The sequence below is a fragment of the Talpa occidentalis genome, unplaced genomic scaffold (assembly GCF_014898055.3).
Source record: "Talpa occidentalis isolate TD23 unplaced genomic scaffold, MPIMG_talOcc4v2.1 talOcc4.12, whole genome shotgun sequence".
Taxonomy (NCBI): Eukaryota; Metazoa; Chordata; class Mammalia; order Eulipotyphla; family Talpidae; genus Talpa; species Talpa occidentalis.
In genome coordinates this window covers 49,469,295-49,491,111 of record NW_023601212.1, presented here as the reverse complement: position 1 = coordinate 49,491,111, position 21,817 = coordinate 49,469,295, and the positions used below count along the sequence as shown (strand labels likewise).

The 21,817-nt window shown below is 43.9% G+C and overlaps 1 protein-coding gene across 5 annotated transcripts in view; it reads right to left on the bottom strand.

The window, feature by feature from the left end:
* RGL1 (ral guanine nucleotide dissociation stimulator like 1) overlaps nucleotides 1–21,817 on the bottom strand; it is a 268,038-nt gene that overhangs the window by 46,690 nt on the left and 199,531 nt on the right. For all 5 annotated transcript variants that reach the window (XM_054693406.1, XM_054693404.1, XM_037506288.2 and 2 more), the window contains 2 exons: nucleotides 17,772–17,849; nucleotides 1,770–1,954 (listed from right to left, as the gene is read on the bottom strand). In XM_054693406.1, the coding sequence (XP_054549381.1) occupies nucleotides 1,770–1,954; nucleotides 17,772–17,849 (263 nt within the window). The remainder of the gene's footprint in view (nucleotides 1–1,769; nucleotides 1,955–17,771; nucleotides 17,850–21,817) is intronic.

Here is a 21,817-nt window from a genome sequence, read left to right as displayed (position 1 = left end):
TCTCACCCTCCCTCGCTTCTGTCTGTATCCAGTGCTTGTATAAATAAATCTTAAAAAAAAAAAAAAAAAAAAGAATCAGCGTGACCTGTAGGCTCTGACCCATTGTGCTAGCTACTCTGTAAATCTACCCCAAATGTTCTTCAGTGAGGGGCTGACCCACCTCAGTCAAGGAGCACCTGGGGTAAGAGATTCAGTCTTCTCATTTATTCAACACTAACAGTGGACACGCATGGTCCTTTCTCTCTGGGGCTAGTCCATCTCTTCGCAGATTCTGCTTCTGACTCTCTTTCACAGGTAAGCAAGTAAAAACTTGAAGCCAACTTTTACTTTCATAAAACAGGTAGGAGAGCTTGTTGCTTTCATTAGCAGGAAATTGTGCAAAATAAGCCCAAGGAACCAAACTCCTAAAAAATCTTTTTCATTAATGATTCCGGTACTTAATAGTTTAGCGTGTTGTTGATTAAAAATTTTCAAACTTAGAAAAATTCCCTTCGTGGGTATGGCCTAAAAGCCTTTCCAAAGTCAGGCATTCTGTCTCCTCTGCCTCTGCCTGCCAAATGCTCTCTGCCTTCCAGTCCTGGGCTGGAAACAATGACTGACTGGTCCCACCGGTTCCCCAATTAGGCCTGGAGCCAGGGGCAGCCCCGGTGGGGAAAGCTAGGCTCCAACGCAGCATTTTCCACTCCTGCACAAAGGCAGGCGGGGAGGCCCTGAAGGGAGCTGAGGTCCGGCAGCTGGAGGAGTGCCCCTGGTATTCAAACATTCCCGGCAGATGAAGTCATCTGAGATACAGAGTACTTGGCAGGCAGCTTCCAGTGATGCAAATGCATTTTCCCCTCGCTGGCCCCCCATGCACAAAAACCTCCACAGGTACTGTTTGGAATTTAAGGTTATTTTCTTTGGTGCTGATTTGGCTGTCCTTACCAGTGTTGAGGAACCATTTCCTTTCCCTCACTGAGGAAGCCAGGCATCACTTCAGGGAAATGCCTGTCAGGAGCTCCAAGTGGGTCAGCCGCCATGGCAACCACCAGCAGCGCAGCAGCCATGAGGGGAAAGGACGTCAGCCTGTCCTAACCTCTTTCTGACTGAGAGTTCCAAGCAGCCCACGACCTGCTGGGGCGGCCCTTCCTTTGTCCTTGAAAAGAGGTAGTTGATTCCTCAAATAGGAAAAAACATCCCAAAAAAATAGGAAGAAACCTCCCTTGATGAGACCCAGTAGGGCCCCTAAATGGTGGATCTCTGCCCTGGCATGGGACAAATGAAGGCGAGGTTTTCTATGCTGAAGGAGAAATACCTCTCCCCAGCTTTTGCAAGGGCTTGGGCAGAACTGGATTAAATTCTTTGCCTGCTAGAGGTGGGCGGCTGTGTGCAATGGGTTTCCATGTGACAGGAGCCATCAGTTAGGTGATAAGGAGCAAGCTCAGGTTCAGTAGGGTACATGCCAACAAGGGCAAGTAAGAGGTCACCAAGGACATCACCGTCTTCAGGGTGTTAGCAGAAGCCCTAGGAAATCACTTCTCTGAGCCACAGTTTCCTCACATATAAAATGAGGGTGGTCTTGAAAATCCCATTCTTTGTTCTAAAACTCTGATTAGCACTTCCCTAGCCTTTAGAATTTTACAACTACCATCAACCCCCTCAGCATCTTCCCTTCTGAGGAAAACAGAAACCTCCTAACTCATCGCCAGAGCACAGGGTGACCGTTTCTTCAATATGGAGCCCACAGAAGCAGAATCAAGCCTTCGGCCTGGCATCGGGCGAGTACTCACTGTCGGTGTCCACTTCTTGTTTGTGAAACTGCTCAAGAAGATTGTTTGCTCTTCTTTCCGGGTCAGAGCCTGGCATTGTCCGTTTGAGATAATCCAGCAGTTTCTGTAAGCAGGGGAAATTCGGGGGCTCCCGGAAGTCCTCTGCGCACTGGTCAAGCCAGGCCCTCAGGATGGAGGCGATCGCACTGGGGAGAGAAATGGAAAGTCACTGCATCCACTCCCTGGGGCCATGAAACTGAGCCCTGGACATGGGTCATCCCCGGCAAGCCCCCCAAACTTGAGCAGCTGGTCAACAGATAATTCATATACATGTTTCTGGATATGTTCATGAGTTAAACAGTTTGAAAACCAACTGACTATTGGGGAACAGGGAAAAGACTGATAAGTCTAAAAAAAAAAAAAAAGAAAGAAAGGATCACAAACATTTGAAAAGCCTGTGCAAGGAGAAAAAGACTTGCAGAAGAAGGCATCTTCAACGCTATCTGTGCACAGCAAAATGATGTATTTCCAATTCTGGATTCACTCAAATCAGAGACCACAAAACCTATGGCATTGACATTTTAGGAAATCACTGAGTGACAATGAGGCCAGAAATCCATGTGTTGAATAAAAGCATCTAGGTCTGTAGGTTTGGGAAAGACAAATGTGTAAGTTTAATTTTACAAAGATCATCAGGGTTTCAGCATAAGCACCAAAAATGTCCTCACTAAATTATCCTTTTGCTTCTCAAAATACAAGAGAGGGTATACTTTAAGTGGGAGAAATAGTGTGAGTAGGACTTTGAAAGGTAAAGGAGAAAAACTTGGGAAGCAAAGCCATCGTGAAGACAAAGTCCTCTGACTGCTCTGAGGGGCCCAGCAGTGCGAGCTGAGTGAGAGAAGGGGGAGCTGTGTGTGCAGCTCCCTCCAGACATGACTAGCGACAAGAGCATGGCTGCCTCTCGGTAGAAAGAGGCTGTCACAGAAACAACCTGCTGACTGATAATAAGGATAGAAATATTAAGTGCTAATAACCTGCGCTTCATACCCAAAGACTTTATAGACACCCTTGAGTCAGGCAACGCTGGTCTGTGCCCATAGAGACCAGCTGCACCCATAGCCTCGGTGTATTCGTTAATAATGGCTGGCGAAGGTGACAAGGCCTGTGATGAACCAATGCAGGTTTTATTGACAGAGACATGATATCTCATTTTCACTAAAGACCTAGCTGATGAACATTTTTCAGCTGAAAAATTTTTTTTTCACAAATTTAAAGATTATCTAGTCATACTTTGAAGTATTTATTTAGTTAGCTGTAAAGAGACTAAAAGCTATCATTATCCATACATATGAAACTGCAGGCTGGACTCTCACAGGTGTGTCTACATTTCACAGGTTCTGATTTTATAACAGGAAGCTGGACTGAGATCAAGGTATAAGTACAGCAAATGCCAACTTAACACTTAACTTTTGGAATCAAAGTACAAGCAGAGGGAAAATTAATTTTGTCAGCTGTTTTCACTGCTGTGGATGTCACTGTTTCATTGATGTGGACATGAACGCACATGGAGATGTAATGCTGACATGTCTACACTGGGGAAGAGGACATAAAACCATCAAATAAAACTTGAAATTTAAAACCATCAGAATCATTAAACTCCTCTAAGTCGTTAGTGCAGGTGAAATTAAAAAATAAACAAAAGGTTCCTTCCCTTCCAGGAAAGTAGAGGAAATTCATCTGAACTCTAGGATTGGTTGAAAACATGAGTAAAATGAAATTAATGGGCTTATGTCAGTGAACCCTCAACATTCAGTTCACTTGTCACCTCATCTGATATGCATGAGTGTTTATGTCCCCCCAAGACTCAAATGTTGAAACCCAAACTCCCCAAAATCAATGAACTTCTATTTTTTGAGGCCCTTCACAGCATTCATTATTTCTCCTTTCTTCACCAAAGCCAAATGCCATGCATTGAAGAAGAAAACGGTGACCTGGCATTCTAATATTTAGTTCTAATCAGGAATAGGACTTTTTCTATGACCAATTTCCCTTCTCTCCTGACCAGCATGTGGAGCAGTGTGGCAGGCATCCCAGCGGGAGAGAGCTGGCACAGGAGGAGTTGGCGATCACACACACCAGGGTGAAGGATTTCATGCTCTCAAAAGAAGGGTGAGTTAATTTAATCAGCACTAGGACTCGCTTACTATTTCAGCAAGAGAAAACTCTGCCAGTGACACTGATGGAAAAACAGATATGGAGGGATGGGTAATTCGATTAAACAATAAAAATGTTTAAAAATTGGTGGCCTCAGGCCACCAACAACCTAGAGACCCTAAAGTCTCCTCAGGGTTTCATGACTGCAAAACTCCGGTGGCAATCCAAATGGCAGGTAAAAGACAGATGCTAAAAGACACTAATATATCATTTAATGCTTTAACCCTCATAATTGTTCATTTTAAAATTCTAAAACTGATTATTGCAAAAAAATTACATATGTTTATAAATGAACACAACACAGTATCTGTTCCCCCTTCATTCTATTTAAAAAAATTTTTTTTTACATTTTGAAGGACAGGTTTATTAGGAAAAGGAGGAAGAAAAAGAGAGGCACCTTCGTATTCACAGGTGGGCAGGAAAGCTCATTCTAATTTCATTCCCATGACCTTCTAGTAATAATTTGGGGTATATCCTTCCATACTTTTCTCTAGATATGTACGCATATTGAAACAGCATATAAATCCACACGAACCTTTCCCCTCTGAGAGTATGTTATAGACAACTCTCCACTCACCACTTCTAGATAATCCTTACTATTTCTCAGGGTTACTGACTGTCCCATTGCTTGAACCTGCCATAATTAATACAGACATTCTTATATTATGAAGCAGGTATGTAAATTATTTTCAGATTCTCATGATTACAGACAATTGCAAAATATACCTCCTTGTTCTATCTGTGTGTTTGTGTATTTCCAGAGAACTCACATAACTCCCTTCCATGCAAAAAGGCAGCCTCAGAAGATCTATTGGAAGGTTCTATAGAGGGACCTTAGTCCAGATTGGACTTATCTTCAAATGCACATTTGTGGTTTTGTTTTTAAGATTTATTTATTCATGCATACAAGAACCAGAGTACAGGCCAGATGCGCAGGGGGGTGAGAGGATTCACCAGAGACAGAGCGGGGAACAGAACAGGCAGACTGACCAAAACACACTGCTGAGGGGAGCAGCGGGAGAGACAGGAGAGGTCTGCTGCGCCATGTGGGATTCTTGCAGCCAGCCGGGATCGAACCCACGCTACAGAGACTGCGGACAGCTTCACAGCGCTGTGCTCAACCGCCTGTGCCACCAGAGGAGCCCCCATTTGTGGTTTTTAACTGGCTCTGGAGATCCACTCATTTTGCCCTTGTTGACAGTGCCCTTCCTGCAGATTAGCCTAAGAAGCTTTGAGAGTTCACTGCAAACCCAGGGGCTGAATTAGCTACAAAAAGCATTTTCACACAAAAGAGGAATGAAGTGGGAGGTGGAGGAAGAAAGAGAAGAAGGGAAAGAAATACACCAACAGTACAATAAAACACCAGGCTGACCACTGCCCTCCTGTCAGCAGAGTGCTTGGCCTGCCAGGGTGGGCAGCTTTCTGGAAAGACCTGGAACATAGACATTGCTCACCACAGCCTATGTCTGCCGGTCCTAGGAAGAAACTTGGCATTCTTGATAGACTAATGAAGCAGATCAAATGTGAAATTTTGAAGATTTCCAAAAAGAAAGCGGTATCACAAAATCATGATGGAGACAAAAGGGTTCCTGGTTCATGACTTTTCCACTCTAGCCTTCCTGGCCTCTTCTAAGATCTAACTTAGTAGCCAGAGCTGGGGAGGATATGAAGAACTTGCATACTGAGGGGAAATCTGGTTTAAAGTCACAGATTTACAGGAGAGGTGTGACTGCTAAACTGGAGAAGGTACTTTGCTTTGCACACAGAACACAGACTAGGAGGCTGGAGAAGAAAATCCTGCTTCCCCATCCACTCTGCCACCTGTCAACTAAGGGAGCTGAGTGGGTCACTTCATTCCACTGACCCCTATCTAGACAAGAGATATAAGAATACCTGCTTTCCTCGACCTGACAGCAATTGGCTGTGATTTCATGGGGCACAATGTTCATAAGAATTTGGCAAAACATTTGCAAAAACACATAACTGTTAGCAGTCTTGAAACTGCTTGCCTTAAGTCACAAAAGGAAGGGCTCGAAAAAGGGTAAGACGGTTCAGTGAAAATCAATCAGCATGCAAGGAAATCAAATCAAAGAATCTGCCACCTGTCCTAGAGAGAATGACACAGAATAGAAACGTAGCTGCAGCACCTGGGGACCCACGTCTGCGGAAGGAAGACAGTCACTGTGGACAGTTACCACATGTGCACACTCACACACCTGCACACTCACACACACACATGCTTGCATGCACATATGCACACATGCATGCACATGCAGCAGTACACACACCCACTCCCTAGGCATCACCCTTAGGACGGATCAGTTCAATTCAAGGACATAGGATTATAATACAAACTGAAAGTCATGCCTCTTGAATGACTCGTGAAGACTGAAGAAGTAATTTCCAAATGGAAAGACTAAGACTTGGACATAATCTAAACTCAGTACAGAGAAAAGTCAGCACATGACTCAGACCCCAAGTAATCTTGGGTGGGTTACAGAACATTACTCAGTGCCAGGGGAGGTGCCTATCTGAGAGAGCATGCTGGGTGGGTGGCCAGGTGCAGGACCCAAACCTGAGGGCAGAAGGGACAACCAGAATTGCTTTTCCTACTGCAAGCCCTCCTGGCCTGTGCACAACCTTGCTGCCAGTGAGCCTTTTCTAAACCACGGCAATGGCCTATGGGGGGAGGGAAGGCGTGCTTAGGCACCAGTGTGTAGAAATGACTAATGTAGATCCTCAGACTTTTCCTTCAAAGAAAACACACCCATGTGGGCAGAATTAATTCACAAATGGAACTAGCATTTATTGAGTGCCCTTCATTTTCCATTTTCACAAAAGCTAATTGCTTATGTGAAGGATGTTATAAGCCGGGCATCTAGGGACCCCTAGGGGCTCACCTTCAGAGAGCTAATGCAGCTTCAAGGTGAGCCTCCCTGAGGAAATAAAATGTGAAAGCTGAGATCAAAAGGGTAAGAAGGGGTTAGCAGGGTGAAGACTCTGGGGCAAGAGCATAAGCAAAGGTCCTGAGGTGAGAGAACAAAACACTTTTAAGGGACACAAAGAAGGAAAGGAGGGGAAGAATGGAAACTGGTGAGATTTTTTAGGCAAGGAGCAGTTACACTCAACAGCACCTGGTAGAAGATATAAGACAGATGCCTTCCTCACTTGAGAGGTACAAGGAGACAGGACAAAACTTCTAGACATTTCACAGAGCTTGAGGCATGCAATGCAGAGCAAGGGGGCTGAGGAGAGCATTTAGCTGCTGTTAGGCACAAACCACAGATTTTTAATGCATCCAGAGATTGTAGGTAAATGCATTAAATCTTATTAAAATCCCATAGGCAGTAAAATACTCCAGAATTGGTAAAGTGTTTAATAAAAAATATTCTAGGCATGAAGTCATCTCTTCCACAATATGAAACCTCCAAGAAACAGGATTACCATGGCAAAAAGAATAACTCTGTCCCTTTAAAACACTTTCCTCTCCCCAGAAATCGATTTGAGATAATAACGCATTGTTACTTAATCATCTGCAGAAGATAAGACATTTTCAAAATTTTCAAAAAGCAGCAGAATTTTTTGGGATAGTCTCCAAGAACAGGCTCTCTGCCTAATGCACATGAGAAAAGGTAAGAAAATCAGTGTAGGGGTTGCCAAGCCTGAGGACAGGAGCCAGAGCATGCTGACCTTCGGGTAAAAAACACAAAGTCACCCTTGACACTGGCCTCAAGTCAGACCTTCCACACCTTGTTCTCCTAGTCACAGGCGAGTTCTTCTGTGTGAGGTTTGCCAGACAGCAACAGCCTCTGAGACCTCCGGCTAGGTGATTTTCCTAGTGAACGTGAACAAAGGAAGGACCAGAGACCCTCCCCCCCACACACACTTTTTTTTTCCTGAAATGGATGGAAACAATTATCTGGACTTGTCAAGGTCATCTTGCCATGCTTTCTTGTACTTTCCATTGCATTTTTTAGTACTAGTTGTGAGCGGGGATTGGAAGGCGGGAAGGGAATGTGAAAGAAAGAGGAATTAAAAGAGGCTCAGGGAAATAAAGTCAGAGTTCCAAATAAGCACAGGTAGGTAGATGCAGGGAAGTCAAGTGCGGGACCATGAGGTCATTAGAGAAGAGAAGCTCCAAAACACGGAGAAGGAAGAAAAAGTTGTGACAGGAAGGCCACAGAGAAGTATCGAGTAAATATGTGTGGGGAAAGGCCAAGAAAAGGTGATGAGCCTCAAACTAGCTACCCCAAAGTCAAGGGTGTTGGCACACCTGTCCTTCCTCCCTAAAATACATGCACAGGCCCTGGCATCTGAAGGCAAATTTGCAGAAGTTGCAGAGGAGTACTGTACACACACTTAACCCCTATCACCAAACCTGACTCAGGGCGCCAGCAACTGCTCCCCATGAGGAAAAACATAAGAGGTCTCCCAGATGTCTGCTTTTTACGTGTAGCATAGCTGATGTGGCTAAACGTGGTCTCTAGACTTAGACCAAGTCCAGTTTTGTGGTTTATTTGCTGTCACTTAAGTTCTTCATGCTTCGACTTCCTAATCTGTGAATTGTATAACAATAGAGCCCTTTTATGGGTGTTGTGAGGTCTAAAAGAGATAATACAAGTAAATATTTTGTCCCTAGGACAAAGGGAGTACTCAAAAAGTACTTGCCATTTTTATCATTTTAAAAAGAAGAACTGAAGTCTATAAGACTGAAGACTAAAGACCAAGGAAATGTATACACATAAGCACTGCACTCCACTTGGTAAAGTTGTTTCCCACAAGGCATACGAGTTAGGGATTTGGATGTTGCTATACATGTAACTGACATTGAACAAGCAAGTGGATGGCAGGTGGTAGGAGCCAGTTTCCTCACTGTTGGGGAGGGAATTTACAAATAAGCAAGTGGGGAAGGTGAGAAGGATTTGAGTTGGAGGCATCAGTAAGAACTCATGTCTGACACAATAGATGCATGTGGTTAGACCGGGAAATATTTACAGATATGTGTATATTCGCAGATTAGTATACACATGCATTTTCTAGTCCTGTCAGCTGAGAGGACCTAATGGAAATGACCCCCCCAGTAGAAATGAGCACACAGAGCTCCAGAGATCGGTTTCTAATATACGTCTCCAATACAAGAACCAGATATTTTTGAATAAATGGCTGATTCGAGGGTAGGGGAAAATAGGAGCACCACAAAATGAAGAAGGGTTCAAACAAGCAAGCAAACAAGCCCCTAATAATATTGTTATAACATAGAGATTCAGAAGTCAACTAAAAGAATTCCTGATGACTAATGCTGAGCAGCTAAGGAAATGAAGTAGCACTGTATTAAAACCCAAAGTATAACATAAATATTCATACATCCACACTGATATAAATAAATGACTATGTTAATACATGGGGAGACAAATCTCTCACGTAGAAGCTTTCCAAATACAGTAGGTAGATACTTCACTGTAAATGAGGGAAGTGTGGGCTGGACACAGTAAATTCCTTCCAAACATGCACTATGGTAGAGAAAAGGGAAACAGATATTTTCCATAAAGAAATATAAAAAAAAAATACTGTTTCATCCAGTCGTATATCACATCGATTATACGTATTCTTAACATCAAGTGATGAGAACAGCATCTTATCTCTGTGATATTCCTCTAAAACCTCATAAACTTCAGTTGAACTGTGAGAAAAACATCAGCCAAATTATGAAAAATTTCCACTAAAGGGGCATCCTGGTCAGTATATGTCCCCAAAGCTGTGAAGGTCACAAGGTAAATCCAACAGACTATCATGGCCAAGAGGAGCCCAGGAAGACTGGACATTATGGAAGAGAAAATGGACATTAAGGAAATGAGAATCAACTGTGGACTTGAGTTAATAATGTACCAATAGTGGTTCACTAATTTTAATGAATGTTCTATGAGATATTAGCAACAGGGAGCCATGTGAGGAAGAGACAGGGGACACTTTGTGCTATTTGCTGAATTTATATATAAATCTAAACTATCATAAAAAATAAAATCTTAATAAAAAATGCATAAGTACTTAAGGGGAATATTTTCACTTTCACAGGGAAAGAAGTAGAAGCCAGTGTAGAGGTTAAGGTCTGGGTCAATCCCAGCTCTTTTACTTATTCCCTGTATGATTGTGGACTTGTTCTTTAACCTCTCTCTGTCCCAGATTCCTCATCTGTAAAATGGGAGTCATAATACATGGAGTTATTACAAAAGGATATACAGTCCTTAATACAGGGTCTACTCCTACAAAGCAGTCAGCGAATTCTAATGATTATTATGACACAAGGCCATTGCCACTCACCAGAATTATTTTTCAGGGACCTCAATAACTCATTACTCTCCAGTCCTTCCCAACCTGAGAAGGGAGTTTTCATGTTATAAATAGGTCTCTAATGAAAAATTTGCTGAGGCCTTTAAGGGCTTTTATCATGATGATAATGTTCCGCTGGTAATGACAGATGCCACAAGCCACCAGGAACAGGAAGCAGGCGCTCGGACTGATGGACAGACTTCCTTCTTCTTCCTTACACCCTTCAACCTCTCCCCTTCCCCAGGAAACAAGTCTAACTTCCACATTTCTAGCAGCTGTTTGGGGACATTGCTCAGGGTGTCTACTCCATGATAAAGCTATACAGCTAAATATAACAACATAGATTCAAAGAAATAACCCCAACTGTAAGATTTTAGAATGCTAGCAAGTGAAGGGAAAAGATCAGTCACAATGGTGATACCATCACCTAGATCTTCACACACTCCAAATGTGGGGGCACTCACAGCACCTGAGACCCCAAAATGGCAGGCCCAAGAGCACAATGGAGAGGAGCCCAAGGCCATTGGAGTCTGTGAGATCTGAGTTAACTACCAGGCCTTCCTCAAACCGCTGCTTGGTTTTAGTCTATGTGTGTAACTTCTCTGAAGCATTGGTTGCCACACCTATAAAATGAGGATACTGTCTCACAATATATCTGTGATAGAAAAAGACACAGAGGTGCCGCAGAATGCTTGGCACAGGTAAGCACACTTCACACCACAGACGCAGCGCTTGGTTGGTGCGGCAGGCGGGGTCCTCATTTTCATCCTGGACGAGGCTGCCAGGTAAATGGAGTATGAGAGTCTGGTTGGAGAGCAGGTTGGGAAATCTGTTTGCTGTTCTCTGACATGTAGAAAACCGATGAGATACTTAGGTGAACAATTTGTCTTCTTTCCAAACCACTGACTATTGATATTGCTTCACCCCTCCTTAATTATTAGAAAATTTCTGCTTGGTTGCTTTCCACACTCTTCCATTAAATTTTGATTCAAGATGTCAATGACTTGTACAACTACAGTTCCTATTTTTCTGTGTCCAGTCTGGATTTTTTTTTTTAAGATTTATTTATTTATACAAGAACTGGGGTACAGGCCAGAGGCACGGGAGGGTGAAAGAATTCACCAGAGACAGAGTGGGGAACAGAACAGATGGACCTAAAACACTGCAGAGGGGAGCAGCGGGTGAGACAGGAGAGGTCTGCTGTGCCATGTGGGTAGCTCCCTGGCCATCCGGGAATTGAACCCACGCTGCAGAGGCCGCGGACAGCTTCACAGCCCGGCACTCAACCTGTTGCGCCACGGGGGAGGCCCCAGTCTGGATGTTTTAAAGACAATACCAGGCTCTTTTCAGTGGTGTTATCAATTCTCCATAATTCTTCTGCTTCACTTTTACTTAAAAAGAGAAAATGTTCCTTTCACATTTAGACTCATTACTTCTTCTGAATGTGGAGTTTTAAAATCTAATTTTTGCTCTTTTCTTGATCCCATCTCTCCTTCTTTTCTCATTTCGTTACAATCACTCAGAGTTTTGTCAATTGCCTTCTTAGGGTATCTCAGTTTTCTGAGGTGAATATGGACTGCCAAGTCACTGGGAAAATTTTTAATTCCTCTCTTTTACAAAGCTTCGACATTAAAGAATCACAGCCAACTTGTTTGAACTTCTCTCACTTTTCTTTAAAGTACTTCCAAGACCTTGGATTACTACTATTTACAAGATCCTTTCTAAACAAGTGATGGAAATCTGGTGTCATTATTTACGACTTCTGGGAAAAGATTACAAGAATGACATTTGTATCATCTGAACGTTTAAAAATGAAAGCAGAATGATTTCAACAATTTGAAGGGCTGCTATGGCAAAGAGTTTGAGAGAGCAGGACATGACATTCCGGGAGGGAAGCGATAAGATTCAATTAACCAAAAAGAAACAGAAGCAAGTTCAACTAAAAATAGCCATTAAGGGAAAATAATAAAAAGAGGTCCATTTCAGAGTTTTAAACCTCTTTAAATAATATTATACCTATAGCTGTTCTAATCTCAGCCCCATTTCAGATCCGTGGTGTCCAGGCTCTGTGTGGTGAACATGCCTTCATTATACTTTCTTCCCTTCCAAATTCAGTGATTGTGATAAATCTGCATTGGGGGGTTTCTTTTTCCATCTGGTTCAGATTTTATTATGCTAAAAAGACAGCACTTTATTATATAAAAATGTCAGCAGGAAGGAAGAAAGGGGCATACGTAGAATGAGCATGGGCAAGCATGTTTTCTTTTGACATAGGAAGCAAGTTTCCAGATTTCCAAATAGTGGCTATCCAGTTTAGAGATTGGAGAAATAAACATGTTGTACCTCGTTATACACTTCAGTCTAGCACTAGCATTAGAAACCACTGTGTGGCAAATGACCACTGACATCTAGAAGCCTTGGAAGCTAAATTCCTTGCAACTGAAGGAACGCTGGTTTCAGCAAGATAACTTTAAAGCTTCCCAATATTGCACAAAGCCTAAAGTAGGCACTCTTGGGATTGGAATTACAAGTGGCCTCACTGCATAATCTGACACTTTTTATAAAGCATGAAAATATGAACCAGCTGAGGCCCCAAACCCCACCAGGCAGTCTTTTATGTTCAATGTTCCATCTGTATGTCCATGTTTTCTTTCTTTATGTTTTTTTATCTTCTGAAAGATTGATTAGATCATATTTAGATATACAGGAAAGCTGGTGAACTTGGACTTGGGAGCCCGAATAACATGTAAGCATAGGCCTGTGCTGCACAAGCAAAAACTGGAAAACCAAACAGTTGAGCATCTTTCACTTCACAGTTAAACCCATTTGCTTCCCCATCCGCCCCCATCCCAGACTGCAAAACCCAAGGCATCCTCCCTAAACAGGATGTTTACTTCCTAGAATGTCATCGAATTCCTGCTGTTTCCCACCTGAAATCACAAGAAAGCCGACTCACAGCAAAGGAAAACAACTGGCATCTGGCTGTTCCTCACCACCCCCCAGACACTGCTGTAGCTTGGCTCGAATGACCAGGGGGCAGGTGTGATGTCACAGTTAATAACAAGCAAATCACAGAAACTGTGGATTTTTCATTCTTATTTTATCAGAACTGGTTCCAGAATCTCTCCAAACAGAGAAATAAGGGCAAAGGTTCCTCTCAAAAACATAAGGTAGTATTTGGACCATGTCTCTGTTTCTGACACTCATTGTCATCTATTTATTTATTTTCCATTCATTTTTCACTGTCATTGTTAAAAAGATGAAGTGAAAACTAAATGAACTGTATCGCAGACATCATTAAACTAACTTGAAAGGGGCTCAGAAACTGAGTGAGGTCTAGTGACTAGGCCATGTGTTGGTAAGTGACAGAAGGATCAAGAGGAACCAGGTTGAGTTCTCCCAGCTCCTCACCCAGGATTCTTCATCTTTCATGGCTCCTGGACCTCCTCATTATAAGAAGGGATGTGAATAAATCAACTTCCAAATAAGCAGGCTTGTATTTTCATATCTGACTTAAATAATCATAAATGAAGATAGTTTTTACTTGAAGATTGCAGCCTCATTACCATACAGTAGAGTTTCCCACCTCCCCACTGCTGACACTGAGGGTCAGACTGCCCTGGGGTAGGAGACGCGGGACTGTCCCTTGCACTGTAGAAAGCTTGACAACCATCCTGGCCTCGTAGCATCAACCCCCACCAAGTGACACAACGAAATGTCTCCAGATATTGCCAAATGTCCTCTGGGGGGGCAAAAAGCTCCCCATAAAGCATCAACTGGCACACACTCCTCTCTCCTCCATAAACTGTCAGCCTCAGGAAGCCTTCTATCCTGATCCAAGCCAGAAGCCGGAGGTCAGGGATGATCTCTAGCTTTCAACATGTTCCATGCAGCTGGGAGAAGGTGCTTTATGAATTTCCTCTCAGAAAGTCACAGCAGTGACCCTGTCTAGTCCAGAAATGATCAGGCCAAGGCTAATTAGAAAAAGAACAGAAAATAATGGTGAAGTGAGATGAAAACTAATAAAAGTGGGGGAAAAAACAGAAAAGACAGAAAAAAAAGGGAAATGGAAGGAAGAAAGGTCAGCAGAAAGAAAGGATTTTAACATTCCAGGATTTGTAGGACAGAGCAACCCATTATAAGATAAAGTGGCATATTTTCATCAAGCATAATTTTTTTAAAAGGCAACTCAGTCTGAGGAAAAGGGTCAAGAACTTTCTACCAATTCATTGTGAGACTTTGGGAAAGGACAATTGTCCCTAACGATGGACCCCTCAGGGGAGTTCTATGTGAAGTTCTTTGTGAAGGTCTCATATGCTTAAAACTGGAAAGCCTTTTGAAACAGCTTATCCTGGAGTCTCACCCACATTACTGTTCCTGGTGGACAATGAATCTGAATGAAGTTTTGAAGGGGCCTTTAAAATAATGGGCATCTTGTGTACACATCCATTTTCTTTAACTGCTACTTCCCAAAAACCTACTTAATCACAAAACACCCCCTGAGAAAGAGAGAGCACTGGGTATTTTTCACCACTACACTCCTCCAGCTGTATATCTGACTCAGCTCCAAAATATGTGGATAACAACACACTCATTTCTGCATGTGATCACAGATGTAGATTACATTTGACAAGACAGTCACTCCATTACTACAGCACTGCTGCTTTTCATATGCTTTAAAACGTTCTACATTAAAAGGTTCTTTTTGAAAATACATTTAAGTAGCCATGGTTAAAAAATTAAATGTAAAACCTTCTATTTCTATGTTTTTCAGTTGCAAAGTGCATAGGAATTACTGAGAGAATCTTCTGAAAATGCAGATTCCAACCCAGGACATCTAAGTTGGGGCTTGATATTCCATATTTCTAACAAGCTCCCAGGTGATGCTGGTCCCGGGACCTCACTTTGAATAGGAAGGTTCTAAGTCTAATCCATCCCCCAAACCACCTACCTCACTATATTGTTTTGCTCCAGTAAAAGATTTTGGGGTTGACACCCACTGCTTACCAGGGAAATTCTAAATTCTCTTGACAGCCATGATCCAGCTTCAGCTCTGTAAACTCCCCTCCCCAACATGGACACTGAGGCAGTGCTTGGTTCTGTGCTGTTCCTCAAAATGCCACATACATTGCATTTCCCTGATTTGGTCTCACTGCTCCCTCTGCCTGGGTGGCTCTATTGCCAAAATCTTTGCCCTCCTTCAACATCTACCTCAAATGTCACCTTCTCTACAAAGCCTTCACCAAGTCGTCTAAGAATAAAGTATTTGTGGGCCTCCCCAGTGGCGCAGTGGTTGAGCGCTGGGTTGCGAAGCTGCCTGTAGCCTCTGCAGCGCCAGTTGGATCCCCGGCTGCTCCCCGGCCACCGGAGGAGGGTCCCACATGGCGCGCAGACCTCTCCTGCTGCCTGCTGCTCCCCTCAGCAGTGTACTTCGGTCCTTCTGCCTGCTCTGCTCCCTGCTCTGGCTCTGGTGAATTCTCTCACCCTCCTGCGCTTCTGACTGTACCCAGTGCTTGTATAAATAAATAAAAATAAAAACAAATCTTTAAAAAAAAAAAAAAGAATAAAGTATTTGTTCACTCACCACACTTGCACTTGGCATTCAAATATCTATGCTGGTGTGTTTTATTTTCTGGAAAGTTATGGCCCATCCAGTAAAATTATTCCAAAACTACCTGAACTCTTAAAAAACATGCTCAGTTTTCTAATAACTTAGGGCTACCCTTCCCCCAGACTTTTGGCCCCCAGATAAGTATTTATTTTTGGGTGGTTTCAGATACCGTGGCATCTCTCCCATATACTCAGGGATACTTCCCCTAGAGGCCCTTATGGCTGCATTGTGGTTTTTCTTCATCGTCTCCTAGCTGACTCTCATCAGCATACACTGCCTCCCATTTAAAAAAAAAACATTACTTGAGAATCTTGTTAAAATGCAGATTCTAAGCCATGAGGCTTGGTTTGGGACATGAAAAACGAAACACCCTCCATTGACCTTCAGATCATCGTTCTTCCTATTTCTCTATTGGTCCTTATAACAAAACTCCTCTGAAGAGCTGGTCCCCACTTCCTCTCCTAACCCACACCTCCATCCACCAAGATGGTGCCTCTCAAAGTTTCCACAGACTGAGGTGCTACTCTCAGACTCCTCTTATTTCATATACGGTGGCATCCAATAGAGCTGGTCACTGGCCCCTGAAAACCTTTCTTCTACTGTCTTCTGGAGCTCAACAACTTCCTTCTCCCTCCCCTCTCCCTGTTCTGTTCTCATCTCCACTACTGGATACTAAACACTGAAGGAAGCCAAGGCTCAGTCTCTGGACCTGTCTCCTCTCTAACTGCCCTTCCTCCTCAGGAGGTCACATAAGTCCCACAGCTTTAAGTATCAAGTTATAAACCAAGGATGCCTAAATGTCTATGTCCTTGGAATCTAGACTCATCCATGACCTCAATGTTAACATGCCTAATGGTAAGTTATAGACAAAGCTCCTCGTACAAACCTGCTCTTCCTCACCACTATTTCTTGTTTCATAAAGCCGAGGTCCTTCCTATCAGTTGCTCAAACCATAACCCTCAGGGGGCAACCCAGCCTCTTCTTTCTCCTCCATGTCCTGTCAGACCTCTGGGGAAGCTGGGTCCCTCAACAGTCCCCACTGTTGGAGTTCAGGTCCACATTACCATCACCCCTTGCCTGGATCCTTGCCGGGGTCCTGACCAGGCTCCTTACTGCCACCCTTACCCTATCCCCACTGCCATGGTCTGTTTGCTGCATAGAACCAGAGCAAGCATTTTGAAATATAAATCAGGCAGAAACATCGTTCTCTTCAAAATTTCCTAAACATTTCCTTTTTCCCTCAGAATAAAATCCAATGTTCTTTCCAAGGCCTTCATGTGCCTGTGAGACCCAGGCTACACCCAGTAACAGCTCTCGTCCTCTGGCGCTTGCCACCTCACTCCTGCTCAGCCTCATTGGCCTCCCAACTGCTCCTCGGGCACAGAAGAACAGAGCCTCTTCCACACTCTGTGCCTGGATGCTCAGGGCCTGGCTGGTCCCACAGCCAGGTCTCTGCCCAGGGTCGCCACTCCTGGTGCCTGGGTAAATCAGACTCTCATGAGGATCTCCTCAGGCTGAATCTCCTCAGGATCCAGCCCCCGCTCCTCCTTAGTCGTCCTTTTTCTGTGTGGATTCTGCCTCTCACCCTGCTAAAGAATCAACATTGAAAGAACTGGGGCTTGTTTTTTGGGTTCATGATCCTATCCCTGAACAACAATCAGGTGCTTGGTACATTGTTACTGGATGGATAAATAAACATTGTTAGATAATCAAAAGGTAATTCTAGTTATACTTGGTGGGAAAAAAAAAAAAAAAAAAACAAAACAAAAAAAAACTATGGCAACACCCACAGGAATCACCTAACTAGTGAGCTGGGTTTTTTTCAAACTCCAAGTCTTGGCTGAGAGCTGGGATGGAGAAAAGCCACTTACTTTCTGATCACTGTCTTGGACTCTGAAGAACTCTGGCTTCCATCCTCTTCACAGTTTGGGCTTGTCAGGTTTCCATACCTGTACAGATTAAAAACAAACAGACAAAAGCAGTCAGTGGTGGTGGAAAGCTACTCCACTCACTATCAACCCCCAAATAACAGTCAAGCTTTTTAGGAGTAATTCAGGAAAGAAATGTTTATGAAAGAGCATCAAAAAATCAAAAAATGAGGCCATATTATTGATATTTATTCAATGGGTATATCTGTATTTCTAAAGCAAAATGATTGAAAAGTGGATCACACAATTTTAAAATTTCTCTTTCATAGTTAACTTTTTTTTTTTAAGATATATTTATTTATTTATACAAGCACTGGGTACAGTCAGAAGTGCGGGAGGGTGAGAGGACTCACCAGAGCCAGGGTGGGGAGCAGAGCAGGCAGAAGGACCCAAGTACACTGCTGAGGGGAGCAGTGGGTGGCAGGAGAGGTCTGCGCGCCATGTGGGGCCCTCGCCTTTGGCCGAGGATCGAACTGGCGCTACAGAAACTGCGGGCAGCTTCGCAGCCCAGCGCTCAACCACTGCACCACCAGGGGAGGCCCAATAGTTAACATTTTTTTCAGGTTTTTGAAATGAAATGAGATCTCCCCTTAGCAGGAGAATTAGCTATTCCTGGTTTCTCACAAGCTACACAGCCCCATTCTGCCACCAGCACACAAGGACCGCGCCGTGCTGCATGCGGGAGTCTGGTCTCCTTGCAGTACGTCCTATGGGAGAAGGATTATGGAAATAATTCTGGTCCTTCAAATAATGGCTGAGATGAGCCAAGCACCGCAGAATGGAATTCTTATGCGTTGGCCACCAGGAAGGCGGTTATGGGTACACTGAGCCCAGGCTGATCTATACAAAGTGACTGGGGAAGAGGTGCAGTTTTTTGGGAAAACAATGGGTACTTTCATTCTGTCTCCTTACAAACTCAAAATTTACTAAGCAGGTGATCAGTCCCTAATCACACTGTACACTTTCCTTCCCCATGAAAGCAAGCCTGTTTTGTGCAAAGTTAGCATGTTTCCTTCAGTTCAGATTGTACATTTAGTAAAATCACTTTAGATTCTTGAGGTTTCTTTATATCGACTTATAAGGCCTAGATGGTTCCTGCAGTTTCTCTTCTATCAATAAAGAACCAGAGCACACTTTTATTTTCTGCTAATGGGATTAAAGACCCCAGTACCCTTATGGTCCCTTGTTCCCAGGACTTACAGATCCTTTTAAAAATAAAACCCCATCTGACCTGACCCAGTCCATCTGGGCTCCCTGTCACCCTATCCTGGCAGGTTCCAGTTTGCACCCTTAGGCATCAACCCCCAGGCCCTTCACCTGCCCCTATCTCTAGCTCATCAGCCTTATGGGCTTCTAGACTCCCAAAAGTTATTTTCCACTGACCTCTGCCCTCCCTGTTCCTCCTCATTCTGTTCCGCACCTGCTATTTAGAGGACTTCCAGGGCTACCCTTTGCTTTCCCTCAGATAAGAATTGTTAGATTAAGCTTTACTCAGTCCCACGTGAGCAAGGCAGGCATAGGAAATGAGACTCCCAGTAAATAAACAGAGTGGGATTTCTTGGCTCTCTCCCTGGCCACCATCGTAGTGAATGAACCATGCCCTCATTTCTCTCAGAGCAGGCTCTGTGGGTTATTTCAGTAGGAAATTTGAGAGTGGAAGCAGGGAAGGGGGGGCTCTCAGACAACCACTAGATCTTCACTCATCTGGCCCAAGTGCTCCAGAAACCCTCCCACTCAGTGCTCAATGACTTCTTCTTTGTTTTTGTCCCATTGTGGTTAGTTCATAATTGTCTCTTTGGTGATTCTGGAAAGACTGCATCTTTTACCAACTGGAAGCAATGAGAGAAAGAATCAAAAAGGAAAGACCCTCTCCCAGGAAAGATACACAATTTACTGCTTTAGATGTTTCTCTCTTCAGAGAAATCCATGCCAAAAGTTTCCTGATCCTCCTATTCCCTACTCCCCTCCTTGCTCCAGCTTCTTGGTCCTCCTGCTCATCCTCTACATTTTTTCAGACTCTTTTTTTTTTTTAAAAAAAGATTTATTTATTTATTTATTTATACAAGCACTGGGTACAGTCAGAAGCGCAGGAGGGTGAGAGAATTCACCAGAGCCAGAGCGGGGAGCAGAGCAGGCAGAAGGACCGAAGTACACTGCTGAGGGGAGCAGCGGGTGGCCGGAGAGGTCTGCGTGCCATGTGGGACCCTCCGCCGGTGGCCGGGGAGCAGCTGGGGATTGAACCGGCGCTGCAGAGGCTGCGGGCAGCTTCGCAGCCCAGCGCTCAACCACTGCGCCACCTGGGAGGCCCTTTTTCAGACTCTTTGCTGAGCTCTGCTGGGATCGCACCAACACCCACTACGGCTCCTCCCTGAAATGGGACACATCAGGAGACGTCAGGGGATGTGTCTAGGGACAGGTGATTCACCTTGGTGAGAAAGTTCTCTCTCCTTAACTAAACTAGTGCCAACTGCTCAGAATGTGAGCCATGAAGCCCACAGAGATATGTCGCCCGGCTTCTGGTGAGTTTACAGGCTCACCGTCAGGACCATAGGGACTGAGAACAATGGGTGAGAACCATCAAAAATAAGGCCAGTGTATGGAAATCTGTGTGGAGATTCCTCAAACTACTAAAAATGGAGCTTCCATATGATTCAAAAATTCCACTCCTAAGTATCTACCCAAAGGACACAAAAACATTAATTCAAAAGGACCTACACCCCTATGTTTATTGCAGCACTATTTACAAATGGTAAGACTTGGAAACAACCCAAATGGCCAAAAAAAGATGACTAGATCAAGAAGATGTGGTACATATACACAATGGAATATTACTCAGCAATCAAAAAAAGGAGAAACCCATGCCATTCGCAGCAACATGGATGGAGCTGGAAGGGATCATGCTCAGTGAATTAAGCCAGAAAGAAAAAGAAAAATATCAGATGATTTCACTTATAGGAGGAATATAGAGAAACCAAATAAGGGATCAGGAAAAAAGTAACTATAATAAAGTAAAAATCGAAATCAACAGGCAACTACAGATCAGAGACATTGTGTAGGAGAGGAAGAGGGACAAGGATTAGGAGGGGGTGGGAAGAGCACAAGGGACTATGGTGATATTGCATGGGTGAAATGGTAGTGGGAATTTCATGATAAAATCATACATTGTACAAAGTTTAAGAATGATGTAATAAATACATACCAAATGAATAAATAAATAAATAAATAAACAAAATAAGGCCAGTGTGACTGAGCATGTGTCTCGGCTCTCACAAGCTTGTGGTCAGACCAAACTCTGCTCCATCCAACTCACCAGGAACACCTTTGGGCTCAGCCTTTGTAACATAAGTAAATCCAAACTTGCCTCATCACTTCCACCCTGGCCCAGACTAGCAATGTCTCTGGCCTAGGTGGATGCAACACCTGTCTGACTAGCCTCCTGGCTTTGCCCAGCATCCTGTTCCATGGGAATTGGATCCCGTCACTGCTCTGGGAAAAGGCCAAAGTCTTACCTGTGTCACAGGCCCTGGGTGACCTGGCCCCTGACCGCTCTGATCCTGACCCCGACTCCCACCTCCACTCACTCCCTGGCTCTGTGCTGCTCCACTCAGGCCAAGCAGGTTTCCTCCTGCTCCCTCCTCTCATGCCTCAGCTGATGACCCACTCCCTCAGTGACTTCGGGTCAAATGGCATCTCATCAGTGAGGCCTTCCTTGACCGCTGACAACACACAAACCAATTCTAATGCCACAGCTTTATTTTCTTTCCAAGAGTTTAATCACCGTGTAATTGATTTTGCTGTTGCCCATTAAAACATTAACTCCACAAGAACAGGTTTTTAGTCCCTTTTGCTCAGTATTTAGACCTGCACCCAACAAACATGATGATGGCTCTTTGTTGGGAATAAATGTGTACTGGGCTTCCCTCAGCAGACATGAAGCAGACTTCGCAAATATGAAGTTCAGCTCTGTCCCTTCAGAGGCACCATGGGGC